The sequence below is a fragment of the Podarcis cretensis genome, assembly GCF_951804945.1.
Source record: "Podarcis cretensis genome assembly, chromosome: Z".
Classification (NCBI taxonomy): domain Eukaryota; kingdom Metazoa; phylum Chordata; class Lepidosauria; order Squamata; family Lacertidae; genus Podarcis; species Podarcis cretensis.
This window is the reverse complement of record NC_137184.1, coordinates 41,422,411-41,436,980: the sequence shown is the minus strand read 5'-3', so window position 1 is coordinate 41,436,980 and position 14,570 is coordinate 41,422,411. Positions and strand designations below refer to the sequence as shown.

The 14,570-nt window shown below is 45.9% G+C and overlaps 1 protein-coding gene across 1 annotated transcript in view; it reads right to left on the bottom strand.

Annotated features, from left to right (window-relative positions):
- Positions 1 to 12,180, bottom strand: part of RNF128 (ring finger protein 128) — a 39,652-nt gene extending 27,472 nt beyond the window's left edge. The window contains exon 1 of the mRNA XM_079962846.1: positions 11,578 to 12,180. Within this exon, the coding sequence (XP_079818972.1) occupies positions 11,578 to 12,163 (586 nt within the window). The 5' untranslated portion in view covers positions 12,164 to 12,180. The remainder of the gene's footprint in view (positions 1 to 11,577) is intronic.
- Between the last annotated feature and the right edge of the window lie 2,390 nt (positions 12,181 to 14,570).

Below are 14,570 nucleotides of genomic sequence, written 5' to 3'. Positions count from 1 at the left end.
TACTTCATTGCAAAGTAGATGCAATGTCGGGAATATGAGTGGACTACCTGTGGCCTGCATGCATGACCCCATCCCCTTCTTTCCCCAATCCAAGTCTAGAAAGAAACTGCTCTCAAGCAAAGTTTTAGAGCAATGTGGGAAATTTGCACACAGCTTTTTGCAAACCAACCAATTTGTTCTCTCTCACACCAATATGGCATCACTTCCGGGGTTAAAATGAGTAATCATTTACTGCTCATTATAATCAAAATGCTCAAGTCTTGTACAATAATCCATATTTGAGGAACGCAATATAGCTAATGGGGAAAGTGCCTTAGAAAAAAACACACTTTGTTCTGTGGGACTGTTTTTAATCCTTACCAATACAACAGCTTGCTTCTGAAGGTCAATACAGATTACACAAGAAGGGCAATTATCATAGTTATATACTTGGAGACCTGCCGTAGAAAGGTACCATCTTCCCTCAGTAAGCAGGTGATAAGATTCTGCCCTTACAAGTTCACAAAGCAAATATTTATTCTGAATTTGCTAAACCCTGGGCATCTTGCCCTGAAAAAAAAAGTATTATTATCATTATCAGCCAACATTTAATAGCATTTTTTTTTTTTGTTAGAGATTTTAAGTATCAGGCTGGACAAGTTATGCTGCTTCCAGACACTCTGCTCAAAACAAACTGTAGTAATAATCTAACTATTGTAAGTAGGTTAGCAAGCCAAGTTACTATCCTAAGACAAAGGTTCACATTATTATGACTTCATTTGGCCTGAAATGAGCAACATTCCTTCTGAAATGGGTGCTGCGTGTAGCTATATCCACTTACCAACTTGCTTGAGATGAGGGCCCCTGCTGAGCATGACACAAGCGATCTCCCAGAACTCTAGAGATATTGACCTGGGCTTTGAAGCAGGAAGAAACAGTGAGAGAGATTCATGCTGTTTCCGCTTGCTCCAAAAAGCCATTATAGCAAAGCTCTCTCTGGCATATAAAGAAGGGTTTGGAAGAAGGAAAAAGGGAAATGCTAAATTACAGCAGGCTGCTGATGCTCCATTATAAACAAATCTATGTATTATAAACCCCTCAATTTACTGGCACAATTTCACCCATACATGGTTGAAATTGCGCAACTCAAATCACAAACAAGGCAGAGAACTTAAAAGTTCTTTTTCTTCTGGGTTCACTTGGGTTTAGCTCTTTAGCTCTGGAAGGCTCAGGGATGCTATGTCTCCCTCCCCCCACCCACTCCCTAGCTATGGGGTGGCTCCAAGGGTTTGAATATATGTCATTTTCATGTATATATGGAACCCTTAGAACAGTGTTAGAAACTCAGATATATAATCTAGGCGCCAAATGGCTCCTTAAACCAAGGGTTACAGTTGCCAAAACGGAATGTCTAGTTGCCGTTTTGGCTCCAAAGTCTTATTTATCAAATGATGAATTGACTATGATTGATTATCAGTTAAACATCTGACTAGTTCATATGACAACCCTGAGCTAGATTAAGAACTTTGAAAACTTAATGAAAAGTCACTTGATCCAGCGACAGTCCACATATATACTGACTTTTTCCAACCTCCTTTTCTTAAAAGTGACTGTTCCTGCTGCACAGAAAAAGCATTTTGGTTCCAGAAATTCATTCCAATTGTGCAGATAAACTATAACTGATAGAATTCTACAGAATGGGGTACTAGTGTGTGAAAACAGTCCAGATCCAATGATCACCAGGCATGCACCTCCCGATAACGGAGGTGTGAGGCACCATCCTGGCACTCAGGCATTTTCACCTGGTCAAAAGTGGTCCAAAGCCAGGTGCAAAATGCACCTGACTAATTTTGAACACTGCCTTAGAACAAAACTGCTGTGTAAGGTGAGGGACTACTGTACTTCAATTTACAAGATGGTGATTTTCTAACTGTGAACTGATAGTCTATTCTGTGAATAGATTGTTGCTTCAAATGTCAACACCTCTTGATATCAAAACCATAATAAATACAGTGGTACCTCGGGTTAAGACCTTAATCCATTCTGGAGGTCCGTTCTTAACCTGAAACTGTTCTTAACCTGACGTACCACTTTAGCTAATGGCGCCTCCTGTTGCAGCCGCCGTGCGATTTCTGTTCTCATCCTGAAGCAAAGTTCTTAACCTGAGGTACTATTTCTGGCTTAGCAGAGTCTAACCTGAAGTGCCTGTAACCCGAGGTACCACTGTATTATCCAACTGTTTAAGTGAGGGGCGGGGAACCTAATTAGGCCCACCAGTCCTCCCCATTTGGCCCATGAGACCATTTTGACCAGACCACACCCACCTGATCTATATCAGACATCATGTACGACATCAGATGTAGGGAAGGTAACTGCAGGGTTGGTTAAAACAGTGTTTGCAGCTGATCAATAGTGTTTGCAAATCATAGGGCAATATATCACTTTGAGGGGAGCTTGATCCTCAGAAGTCCAGTTCAAAGTGATGCAGAAAGGTAGTCCGGTGTCATTATAATGTCAGGTGACTGACAAGTGAGCAGCTCCAGCCATCATACATGGCCCATCAGGGTAGGGGAAGAGAAAAGCCTATCCTACCAGGCTACTAAGGAAATGCCGCGTTCCCTCTTCCGCATCTTACCTTGACAAATTCACCCATTGCTCCCCAAAGCAACAAGAAGCTAGTTAGTTTCCTTCCCTGACCCTGAAAAATGAAAGTTAATGGAACTTGGACAAAAATGATTTTTTGTATTCCTAAAGGAAAGCAGCTGCTTTGGTTTCTACCTTACCTTCTAAGAATATCCATTTATTCACCATTTAGCCCAGTAGCAAGTGCTGCAAACAGTTGCTCTTGAGAGTCGCATAGGATTTTATAAACTCTATAAACGCTGCCTTGTGCTTTGACAACAACCTGCTTAACACAAATCCCAGACTCAAAAGAGGTTTATAGCGTAGCTGCCACCTTAAAGGGGGACCCGATCGTCAAGTTTCTGTTGACACAGCATGACTATGTACATTAGCTGAGAAACAAGTTCCGCCCCCACATGAGAATGCCTTTAGGCTATCCATACACTAGCCTCCTGATCTTTGAGCCACCAACAGCTGGCTCAGCCAGTGCTAGCCTCTTCCTCCACCCCCAATGCAAATAGGATCCTGTGTAATTTTCCCACAGTCATTAGACATCTGACGTGCAATGAAAACACAGTTGCCCACCAGGCACCAGCAACACTGGCACATAAGCTTGCTGAAAAGTGTGCAGAATTCAAAGGTTCACATTGTGACCTAGGCAAATGAAACACATTTCTCCTTAATTTCATTTTCGTCTTATGGTTGATTTTGTTTGCTCAATGTGGTTTATAAATTGAGAGGCACTAGAAGTTACCTGCTGAGTTTTGCAGCACAAGCAACTCCTCTCCTGACATGGGAGGAGTAGCAGTATGCAACACCTCCTGGGCAGCAGTATGCAACACCATTAACAAGGAGTCTGCATGTTACCTCTCCATCTGGAACCTACCGTATTTTTCGATCCATAGGGCGCACCTGACCATAGGGCGCACCTAGTTTTCAGAGGGGGAAATCAAGGGAAAAAATATGACCCCCCCCCCCATCTCTGGGAGCAGCGGACAGGCTGCGTGCAGCCTGTGCACTCCTCCCAGAACTTTTCCCTCCTTTTGCAGGAGGTAGGGGAATTCCCCCATCGCCCACAAAAGCCCACAGGAGCCACGCACCCTTTAAGGAGCGCATGGCTCCTGCGGGCTTTTCGACCAGGAGGGAGAAGGGACTGACATGGCCCGCTGCACTCCAAAGGCTTGAGGCTTCCGGGACAGCTTTTGTAGCCTCTGCAGGGCAGCAGGGTGGAGGCACCCCGCTGCCCTGCAGAGGCTTTGCGCAGCTAACCCCAAGCTAGAAGAGCGAGACGGAGTGTTCCGCAGCGCTCCGTCTCCCTGTTCTGGCGTTGGGCTTAGCGGCGCAGCCTGCATTTGCTCTATAGGACGCACACACATTTCCCCTTAATTTTTGGAGGGGAAAAAGTGTGTCCTATAGAGCAAAAAATACGGTAGTTTTGTTTATAATACAGTGGTACCTCTGGATACGAACGGGATCCGTTCTGGAGCCCCGTTCGCATCCAGAAGCAAACGTAACTAGTGATGGCACATCTGCGCGCGTGCATCACTTTTCGCCGCTTCTGCGAATGACGTCATAGGGAAACTTCACTCCATAGGGAAATTAAAATTATAGAACTCCAGTATTTAATTTACAGCGGTACCTCTAGATGCGAATGGGATCTGTTCCGGAGCCCTGTTCGCATCTAGAAGCAAATGTAACCTGTGTGTGCGCGTCTATGCGTGTCACGTTTCGACGCTTCCGCACATGCGCGTGATGTCATTTTGAGCGTCTGCGCATGCGGCGAAACCCATAAGTAATGCGCTCCATTACTTCCAGGTTGCTGTGGAGCGCAACTCAAACGTGCTCAACCCAAAGCGCATTCAACCCGAGGTATAACTGTATAGCGAGTACCCAACTGCTAGCACCCCAATGCTGTTCTTTTAAAAGCCTGTCCCTCTGAAACATCCAGTCAATCAGAACAGCCACACCAATACGATTTGGAAGGTTTTTTTTTCAAAACACAAGTGTTATTTCCTACTCACCATGCTTCAGCTCTCCAACTAAAGTGGGCCAAACAAACCCTCAAACATACATATGCATCTGCTACCTCCTTCAGCAAATGTATGCATGGTTGTCTTAAAAAAAATGTTCAGTTCTGGATATGCTAACACTCGGTAAACATGTGATCACATTTACCTACCTTTCAGATTTCCCCATCTACCCCTGACACTCATAGCCTATGTATGGCTCCTGGGCTCAGTGGACTTCCAAGGTCTCTTGCTTCCTATTAAACATGCAAAGCTCCAGTCTGGAGTCCACAAATGTTGGTTTGGCTCTCTGGGTATCCTTTCCTTGCTTTTGCCACCACCAGCAACAATTCATTTGCACAATTGGGGAAGGGGGCTAGGTGTTGTTAATTTTGCATAAAGGGAGTAGGGCGACTCTCTTACTGCTTCTTCCATACCAGCATGCAGCCCCTCACCTGTCCCAAAGTTCTCTGAAATTTATAGGGAGGAGGGATTTAAGTCTGAGATAGTTCATTTGGTAGAGTACAAGACTCTCAATTTCAGCGTCACGGGTTCAAGTCCCATGTTAAGATTCCTGCATTGCATGGGTGACCGTCATCTGCCCCTCCAACTCTACAATGCTATGATCTGGCAGGGTTTGTGGGACCCTGCTCTTGTCCTTCTTTTCTTCAGCTCAATAACTACAAACAATCTCTCAACATTGCTTTTCAGGCTCCTGCTTCCTTGGCCCCATTCCTTTACTCACTTGCCCCTTGACCAGGTTTTTTAGCACTCCTTTGCCCCTCCTCCCCATAATAGCACACAGCCATTCCTGACCTTAAGAATGATGCAGTTTCTTCAGAGATTCCCTGCTGCTTCACTTTTCGATACAATACGATATCTTTATTGTCACTGTCCCATGCAGGACAATGAAATTGAAAAACTACATAAAACTACATAAAGGTAAAGGTACCCCTGCCCGTACGGGCCAGTCTTGACAGACTCTGGGGTTGTGCGCCCATCTCACTTAAGAGGCCAGGGGCCAGCGCTGTCCGGAGACACTTCCGGGTCACGTGGCCAGCGTGACATCGCTGCTCTGGCCAGAGCCGTTTACCTTCCCGCTGGTAAGCGGTCCCTATTTATCTACTTGCACCCGGAGGTGCTTTCGAACTGCTAGGTTGGCAGGCGCTGGGACCGAGCAGCGGGAGCGCACCCCGCCGCAGGGATTCGAACCGTCGACCTTTCGATCGGCAAGTCCTAGGCGCTGAGGCTTTAACCCACAGCGCCACCTGCGTCCCCTATAAAACTACATAAAACTGCATAAAAATGACATAAAGCATTCAAAAACCCCTAAAAACCCCATGCCTCCATCATTAGCCTCAATTCTTCCCTTCTGGCTACCCCCCCTTAGTTCATTGACTATTCACTGGCGTTTCCCAAAGTTCAAGATTCCATTTCAACTGTGCAGCATCGTTTCATAGGAGAGGATGCAAATGTTTCCTCAGAATTGTTATGATGGTACCACACTCATAGTCATTCTAAATAGCCCAAGTCCTGCATGCTTCAGAAACAGTATTTTTCTGTGCATGCTCAATCTCTTTAGCATTAGGAGAAGGTTTGCTATGGTCCCTTCAATTCAGGAGACACAGGAGAGTTCTCTGCCATAGTCCCCACTCCTCCTCATCAACTCTAAAATACAGTGGATTGATATTTGATGCTTATCTTGGTTTAATTGCATGTCAAAGTACATTTGATAAGATAAGAAAAAAGCATTTGGCATTGCCCTGGAGAGGCCCTTTCAAGGAAGGCTGCCTGCCACTACTGATCTTTTCAGGGAGAAATGCTTCAAATGAACCCCATAAACCTCCAGAACTCAATCTGAAATCTCAGTGGCTTTATAGATCAATTCTATGTATGTTTTATTCAGAAGTGCCCCTGTTGTATTCAGTGGAGCTTACTCCCACAAGTGGATAGGGTTGGGGCCTGCACCCATACACATGGATCAGAGTCTAGGATAGATGAAAGCAGTGTAAGTACCGTGGAATTAACACACAATACAATCAATTATGTTCTCCTTTCAAGGCAATTTAACAGTTCTGCCCTACAGTAACTTTTTGTCTCAGCCAAAGCCAATCAATTTATTTAGCATCTGTACAGCCAATCAATTTCTTGTACTATGTAGGCCCTCTAAATGATATCAAGGGAAACTGATTTTCTGACTAGCTATTCATTAGCTGAAGCACTTGTACTACATTAGGGGATCTGGTTTATTCAGTTCGCAAGGAGCAGGCGGCAGGTGGCAGCGGGGGGTGGGGGATGCAGAGACGTCAAAGGCATGCAACAACAAACGCAAAATATATTTTTTTAGTCCACTAAAAGCCACATCAATTACCCACATTTGTAAGCTCCACCCACATTCGAGGCTCATGTTAACTAGAGTACAATAATCCCATGGCACATATGTTTTAATGCCCCTCCACAATGATAACATGGAAACACTAAATAAATAAATAAATAAATCAGTGCATGTTTAATAACTCCCAGAAGATAATAGGCATCTTTTCAGTATTGTTTCATAGCCGTGAGGGACATGCTACAGAGGGAAGTGAGGCCAAGTGTGTTGCTTTCTTTTCTCAAAGGAAAACATTACTACGCAAGACTATTGGTGTCCCTGGAATTCTTAAGTGGAAATTGTTCGTATATTGCTTTTATGCATATCCCCGTCACTGCAACAAATAGCAGCACAGTAAGCATGTAACTAAGACAACTAACTCATTCACAGAAAAACATGAGGCAACAGCATGGCATTAGCACACTAGCATAGCAAACTCAGAAGGAAGGATGGTCAGAATGTTCATACTTCTGTGATTCCTAATCATTCCTACCAATATACAAGGCAATCCAAAGAAATAGAAAATTAGAATTATTTTCCTTGTTCAAACAAGTGATGAAATCCTTCCAGAGCTTGTCAGTGAAAATCTATGAAGAGCACTGCATATAATTAAAATGCACTGCATAAATGCAAATTATTGTAACCCATATTTGTAATGTTAACATACAAATGAGATAAGCCATTGCAGCTTGATTAAAACAGAGTACTAAAGGTTGAGCTGCCTTGTAGACGTGGTGCAGGTGATACCAGGGTCATGCCCAAGTTACTACCATCTCTCACGCGCTTCACATGCAAACACAGGCTAGAATCATGATTTACTACTACATTAATATTGCATATGACACATGAGCAACAAGGGTTACCACATATTTTCTGGAAGGGCTCTTATGCTTTAGGTAGAAGCACATTGTGTAGAATTTCAATCACAGCCAATGTGAACCTATTTTACTTACAAGAACTCTCACCTTGGACTGAATGCTCTTGAACATGTGCAGAGCACCTTTCAGGCTTTAAATTTTCTTCATCTGGCAAGCAGTTAAGATACTAAAACAGAATCATTAGTGGCCAGTACAATCATCAGAATGTACAGTGGTGTCCAAACTTTTTTCAAAGAGGTCCAGATTTGATGAAGTGAAGGGCCGTGAGGGCCAACCAAAGAATTGAAGATGTTGAGCTTTTTTTTTATTATTTTACCCCAAAGTTGTTGAGATTTTTTTAGGATTGAAGTTGTTGAGGTTTTTTTTTTTTAGGATTTAACTCCAGGAAATAAACTGCCACAGGGGCCGGATTAAACCGACTGGCAGGCCAGATTAGGCCCCCAAAACGGACTTTACACATGCCTGGTTTCAGAGGATATCTTATCCAATTTTTAACTGTGCAGCTCCAAAATGACGATTTAAATTTCTACTATCTTTTTTGTATTTGTTAATATTATTAGGATGTCATATAAACTGTTGGCAGATTTCACTAACATATGATGCAGTATATAAGTTGAGTAAACAAATAAATGATACAGAAGCTTCTTAGATGGCTTTTACTCACTGCAAGCAATAAAGCAAGGAATTGTTTGCTGCCCTTTTGCAACTGCTTTGGAGTACTTTCAACTTGTATATAGTGCCAAGACAATTGCTTTATTCAGGATGGTGAGTTGAGTTCAGTAGGAACCAAAACTTGGAAGAGTATCTCCAGAGTTAAGATACTTGCATTTTGGATCTATATGCTATGCAGAAGATAATTTTGTGCTAGCTGAAGTGAAGTAGTGTGGACAATGGAGGAACAGCATTAGTACTTTTGAAGATAGTGTGTGCTCTAGGTTTTTTCCAGGGATTATAACCTCAGGAGCTGCCCAAATTGTTCTTAGGATCTTCTGCCTACTAGAAGTACCAAAGAACATAAGAAGAGCCTGCTAGATCAGGCCACCAGTCCACCAAGTCCATCACCCTATTCTCACAATGGCCCACCTCTTTTAAAGCCATTCAAGTTGGAAGCCATCACTACTTTTTGAGGGAGCGAGTTCCAGGATTAAAAGGATTTCCTTTTGTCCGCCCTGAATCTTCCAACATTTAATTAGTTACTTGCAAAGTGTACAGTGGTACCTCGGGTTACATACGCTTCAGGTTACACACTCCACAAACCCAGAAAGAGTGCTTCAGGTTAAGAACTTTGCTTCAGGATAAGAACAGAAATCGGGCTCTGGCGGCGCGGCAGCAGCAGGAGGCCCCATTAGCTAAAGTGGTGCTTCAGGTTAAGAACAGTTTCAGGTTAAGAACGGACCTCCGGAACGAATTAAGTACTTAACCTGAGGTACCACTGTATTTATGTCTAAACCTAGATGCTAGGTGGTGTGCTCCACGCAACTTACTGGGACACTTCTATGTATGCGTGTGATCACAGTGAGAACCTGGTGGTGCTTCCCCCACCAGGGGGAGGAAGGAGTTAAGTTGAGTGATTCACAACAGTAATATAGCAACAGCCATGGCCAAGAAGCCTTTGCAGTAGACAGTCTGATCCTGTGGACTAGCATCTTTAATAGTCAAGCAACTCCTAGAGCTGTTTTATAGCAACTTCTGCCTCTGGAGTAGAAAGCCTAGAAACTATCCACTTCTTAAGATAGCACACCCATTGCACACTTAAAACCCACGACTTTGCCCAAAGAGTCCTGGGAACTGCAGCCTCTTACGGGTGCTAGGAATGTATTAGGGGGAAGCTACAGTTCCCTGGATTCTTTGGGGAAAGTCATGTGGATCAAGTGTGTGGTGTACGTCTGCCCTCAATTTTCAATAGCCAAGGACAAAAGTCTCTGCAGCTGAATTGGAGAAATACTTTTGTGGGTTGCCATCTTCAACATCAGTGGTCCCTTTAACCCTCTTGCTGCACCTTTCTCTAGCGACTTGGACTACGATGTCACCAACTGCCATGGTCCACAAGAATACAATACCCCCTTCTCTGCCTTTTCCCTCATATCACACCTTCCACAGATTTTAACTAAAAGCAGCCCTGAGAGCTAATCTTGGCTAAAAAGCAAGATATAAATTTCATATACGACAGCAGAAAAGTATCGAAGCTGCAATCGTATGCATCCTAAGATGGAAGCAATACATTAAGGACCCACAGATATATGCAAGGCCCAAATAAGACACACTTTACAAAGCAACCACGCATCAGGCAAGTGCTTGTACACCAAGCGCAAAAATGAGCAATTTTCTTATCTGATTATTGCAACTGAAAACTGCCAACGCCACAAAGGGGTTGTAGAATACCAAAGCAAAAAGAAGAGAAGCTAGGAAATGCTTCTTTCTACTTGGGTGTTCAAACACAGAAAAAGAAGATGGATCATATCTTCTGAGTCAAGCAGAGCAGGAGACTCTTCATATGAAAGATTCCTGCACTGCAAGGGGTTGGGCTAGATGACCCTCGGTGTCCCTTCTGACACCCTCTGAAGCTCACTCTGGGCCAGTTCCCATCTCTTTGCCTACCTCCCAGGGTTGCCATTAAGGATGAAACGGGGAGGAGGAGAGCCATGTCCCCACCCACCTCCCCCGACGCTCCCTCGGAATATAAAGGTGTTATATAAACGCGTTAAACAAGCTGCATATCTACACGCACATAGACAATCATATCTATATCTCCCAGGGTAGCTCTGTTGGTTAGAGCGCGGTGCTGACGGACGCCAAGGTGGCACTTTCCATCCCCTTATGTTGGCAGCAGGCTTATTCTTGTGGGTTGGACTAGATGACCCTCGGGGGATCCCTCTCCCCAAACCCCACCAATTCTGTGCTATACAATACAATGCATTAAAATTTTTAAAAAGCCAGGTTTTCAATCTCAACTCAGAGGGACCAGATGCCAGAAACTGTCTGGTTCCCTCCCTCCCTCCACCCCCCACCCCCAGGGAGCCCCCCACAGGGTAGCTCTGTTGTGGTGGTGTGGTGGTGATGAACGCCAAGGTGGCATTTTCCATCCCCTTATGGGGGCAGCGGGCTTATTCTTGTGGGCTGGACTAGATGACCCTCGGGGGATCCCTCTCCCCAAACTCCACCAATTCTGTGCTATACAATACAATGCATTAAAAATAATAAAAAAAACCAAGGTTTTCAATTCAACTCAGAGGGACCCGATGCCCAAGCGAGGGGCGCGTCCCGGAAACTGTCCTGCTCCCTCCCTCCCTCCGCCACCCACCCCCAGGGAGCCAGCCCCCCACCCACCTCCCCCGACGCTCCCTCGGAATATAAAGGTGTTATATAAACGCGTTAAACAAGCTGCATATCTACACACACACACACACAATCATATCTATATCTCCCCGGGTAGCTCTGTTAGTTAGAGCGCGGTGCTGATGGACGCCAAGGTGGCACTTCCCATCCCCTTATGGGGACAGCGGGCTTATTCTTGCGGGCTGGACTAGATGACCCTCGGGGTTCCCTCTCCCGCAACTCTGTGCAATACAATACAATGCATTTTTTTTTTTTTTAAAAAAAAAGGCAGGTTTTCAATCTCGACTCAGAGGGACTCAGAGATGCCCAAGCGAGGGGCGCATCCCGGAAACTGTCCGGCTCCCTCCCTCCCTCCGCCCCCCACCCACCCCCCCGTTTTCCTCACCCGGGTGGGTCATGGGGTGGACGTCGTTCCCGGACCCCCCAGCGTAGTTGTAGATGACGGCGGCGGAGGCCTCCTTGGCGGCGGCCAAGGCAATCTTCTCGGCGAAGGTGCAGCCGCCTCCGCGCTGGATGAGGGCGACCCACGGGGTGGGCGGCGGCGGGCTGCTGAAGTTGGTGAGCGGGCTGCAGGCGTTGGCCGCCCCGGGCCCTTCGGGGGCCACCACCAGCCCGGACGCCCGGCGCAGGGGGGAGTCCTGCCCGAAGATGCCGCTCTCGCCCACGTTCCAGTAGCTCTCGTTGCTGCCGGGCATCCTCCACGACACGTTCAGCCACGCCGTCCACACCGACTGGGCAGAAGCCCCGTGGCGGGGGCTGCCGGGGCCGCCGCCGCCGCCGCCGGCCAGGAGCAGCGCCAAGAAGGCCCACGAGGAATGCCGCCACATCGCCTCAGAGGAGACCCGCCGCACCACGGAGAAAGAGACGACGCGGGGGGGGGGAACAACAACAACAACAACGCTGCTGCTGCCGCCGCCGTTTGCCTCAGGCGAGCGACTGGCCGGACTGCCGCGCTCTTTACCTGAGCCCATTCCCCGCCCATTTCTGGAGGGCGGGGATTCGAGGGGAGGGGCGGGGCACGGTGGACGGGAGGGGGGGAGAGAGACAGACACGCCCCTCCACACTCCTCCTCCGCGGCCGGCCAGGGAGGCCCACGTGCGCGCAGGCGCGCCGCCGGGTTCGAGCGCTGGCGCCGCCGCCGCCGCCGCGTTCCGAACCTTTGTCCCGGGATCGAAGCGCGTGGTTGGTATCAGTAGAACTCAATAAAAATGCCTAAGTAACTGAGGTTCCGCACACACACACACACACACACACACACACACCCCAACAAGAGATTTGTAGTCTCATGCTGTATGGACTGATCTATTCCACAAGTTATCTTACTAGTAAAAGCTGTCACAGTGTCCGTTCCAAAACCAAAGCGTTCCAAAACCAAGGTGCGCTTTCCCGTAGAAAGTAATGCAAAACGGATTAATGCATTCCAGACTTTTAAAAACAACCCCTAAAACAGCAATTTAACATGAATTTTACTATCTAAAAAGACGGTTGATCCATAAAATGAAAGCAATAAACATTGTACAGTGGTACCTCAGGTTAAGTACTTAATTCGTTCCGGAGGTCTGTTCTTAACCACTTTAGCTAATGGGGCCTCCCGCTGCTGCTGCCTGTTTCTCATCCTGTTCTGTTCTCATCTTGAAGAAAAGTTCTTAACCTAAAGCACTATTTCTGGGTTAGCGGAGTCTGTAACCTGAAGCGTATGTAACCTGAAGCGTATGTAACCCGAGGTACCACTATACAAAGTTAAAAATGAACAATTAAGGAATTTACAATAACACAAAATATTATAATAAACTGTGTGCTCTTAAGATTGTCATCTGTTGTTCCAATGGCGAGTCGGGGAGGGGGGGAACGACATGCTTCAGCCTGAGGGTGGGGGTCATAGCTGTCAACTTTTCCTTTTTCTTGCAAGGAATCCTATTCGGAATGAGGGAATTTCCCTTTAAAAAAGGGAAACGTTGACAGCTATGGTGGAGGTAGGGGCTAGGATTGCAGTCTTAGCAGCCCAAGTTTTAGCAATTTACTCAAGAGTAAGCCCCATTGATTTATGTGAGATGTAGGTTGCCTTGCAGTGCTTTGCTCACCTGGTTTGGGAGTTAGTCCCACTTACCCATGTAAAGGGGAGGGGAATAGCATTGCATTGTCACTGTTTCATGTTATTGCTTGTTTGTTTCTTTATTCATTTGTCTGGCCAAAGCCATTACAAAATTGTGCGTGTGTGTAAAATATAAACAAAACAAAATACACCACACAGTTAAAATAAGGCATTTTGTCATATACAGTCATATCTCGGGTTGAATGTGCTTCGGGATGAGCACATTCGAGTTGTGCTCCGCGGCAACCTGGAAGTAACGGAGCGTGTTACTTCCGGGTTTCGCCACTTGCGCATGCGCAGACGCTCAAAATGATGTCACATGCATGCGCAGAAGTGCCGAAACGTGATCCGCGCATGCACAGACGCGCGGACACGGGTTACATTTGCTTCTAGATGCGAATGGGGCTCCGGAATGGATCCCGTTCGCATCTAGAGGTACCACTGTAATAGTTTGCTACCCTGAAAAATTTAACCTATCATCCCCACAAACGTTCCTCCTTAAAATTGCTACTCTCAAATTGCTAAACAGGCCACTTTTTCAGAAGTGTAGGGGGACCTGTTGCCTAATGAAAAATTAATTAGATACCCAATCAATCTCCCAACTGGAGATTTACACCCGTGAACAAAGCTGCTCTTAAGTTCTTATAAACTGTGGAGTAAGTATGGGGGTTAGTCCTACTTACTCGCAGGTAAGGGGAAAAATACATAGAACTGCATTGTAGCTATGCCAACATCTCAGGTGTGTGCTCAGAAGGAATCTCCAATGATTTACTAATCTTGAATGCACCTACTTGTTCTGTGAAATCAGCTGGTGAAACTAATCATAGCTTTAGTTCCACTTATTTTTAAGGGAATGAAAGTGTAACTAACTTCCTTATTATTGAGGCTTTTTGCAGCTGATTAGTGTGTATCATCTGAGAGATTTCCTTCCCCGCCCCCTTATCAAATGATTGACTTGGGAAGGGACAATTTGTATCCCCATCAGCTATAAACCTCTCTGTCTGCTCCAGTGCTGTGTCTACCTTGAATGCATTTTGGTTTTGCTACCACTGCCAAAATCAGTGAATTCTTTTTTGTGAGGGGGGAAGAGAAGAAAAAAATTGCTTGAGAGGCCACACCAGGCTCCTTGGGCTAGGGGTTGACCACATCTCGTGTAGATCAGCTTCCCCAAACTTGGGTCTCCAGCTGTTTTGGGGCTACAGTTTCCATCACCCCACCATCCATGACCACCTGTCCTGCTAGCTAGGGATGATGGGATTTGTAATCCAAAAAAAGATGGCTACCAA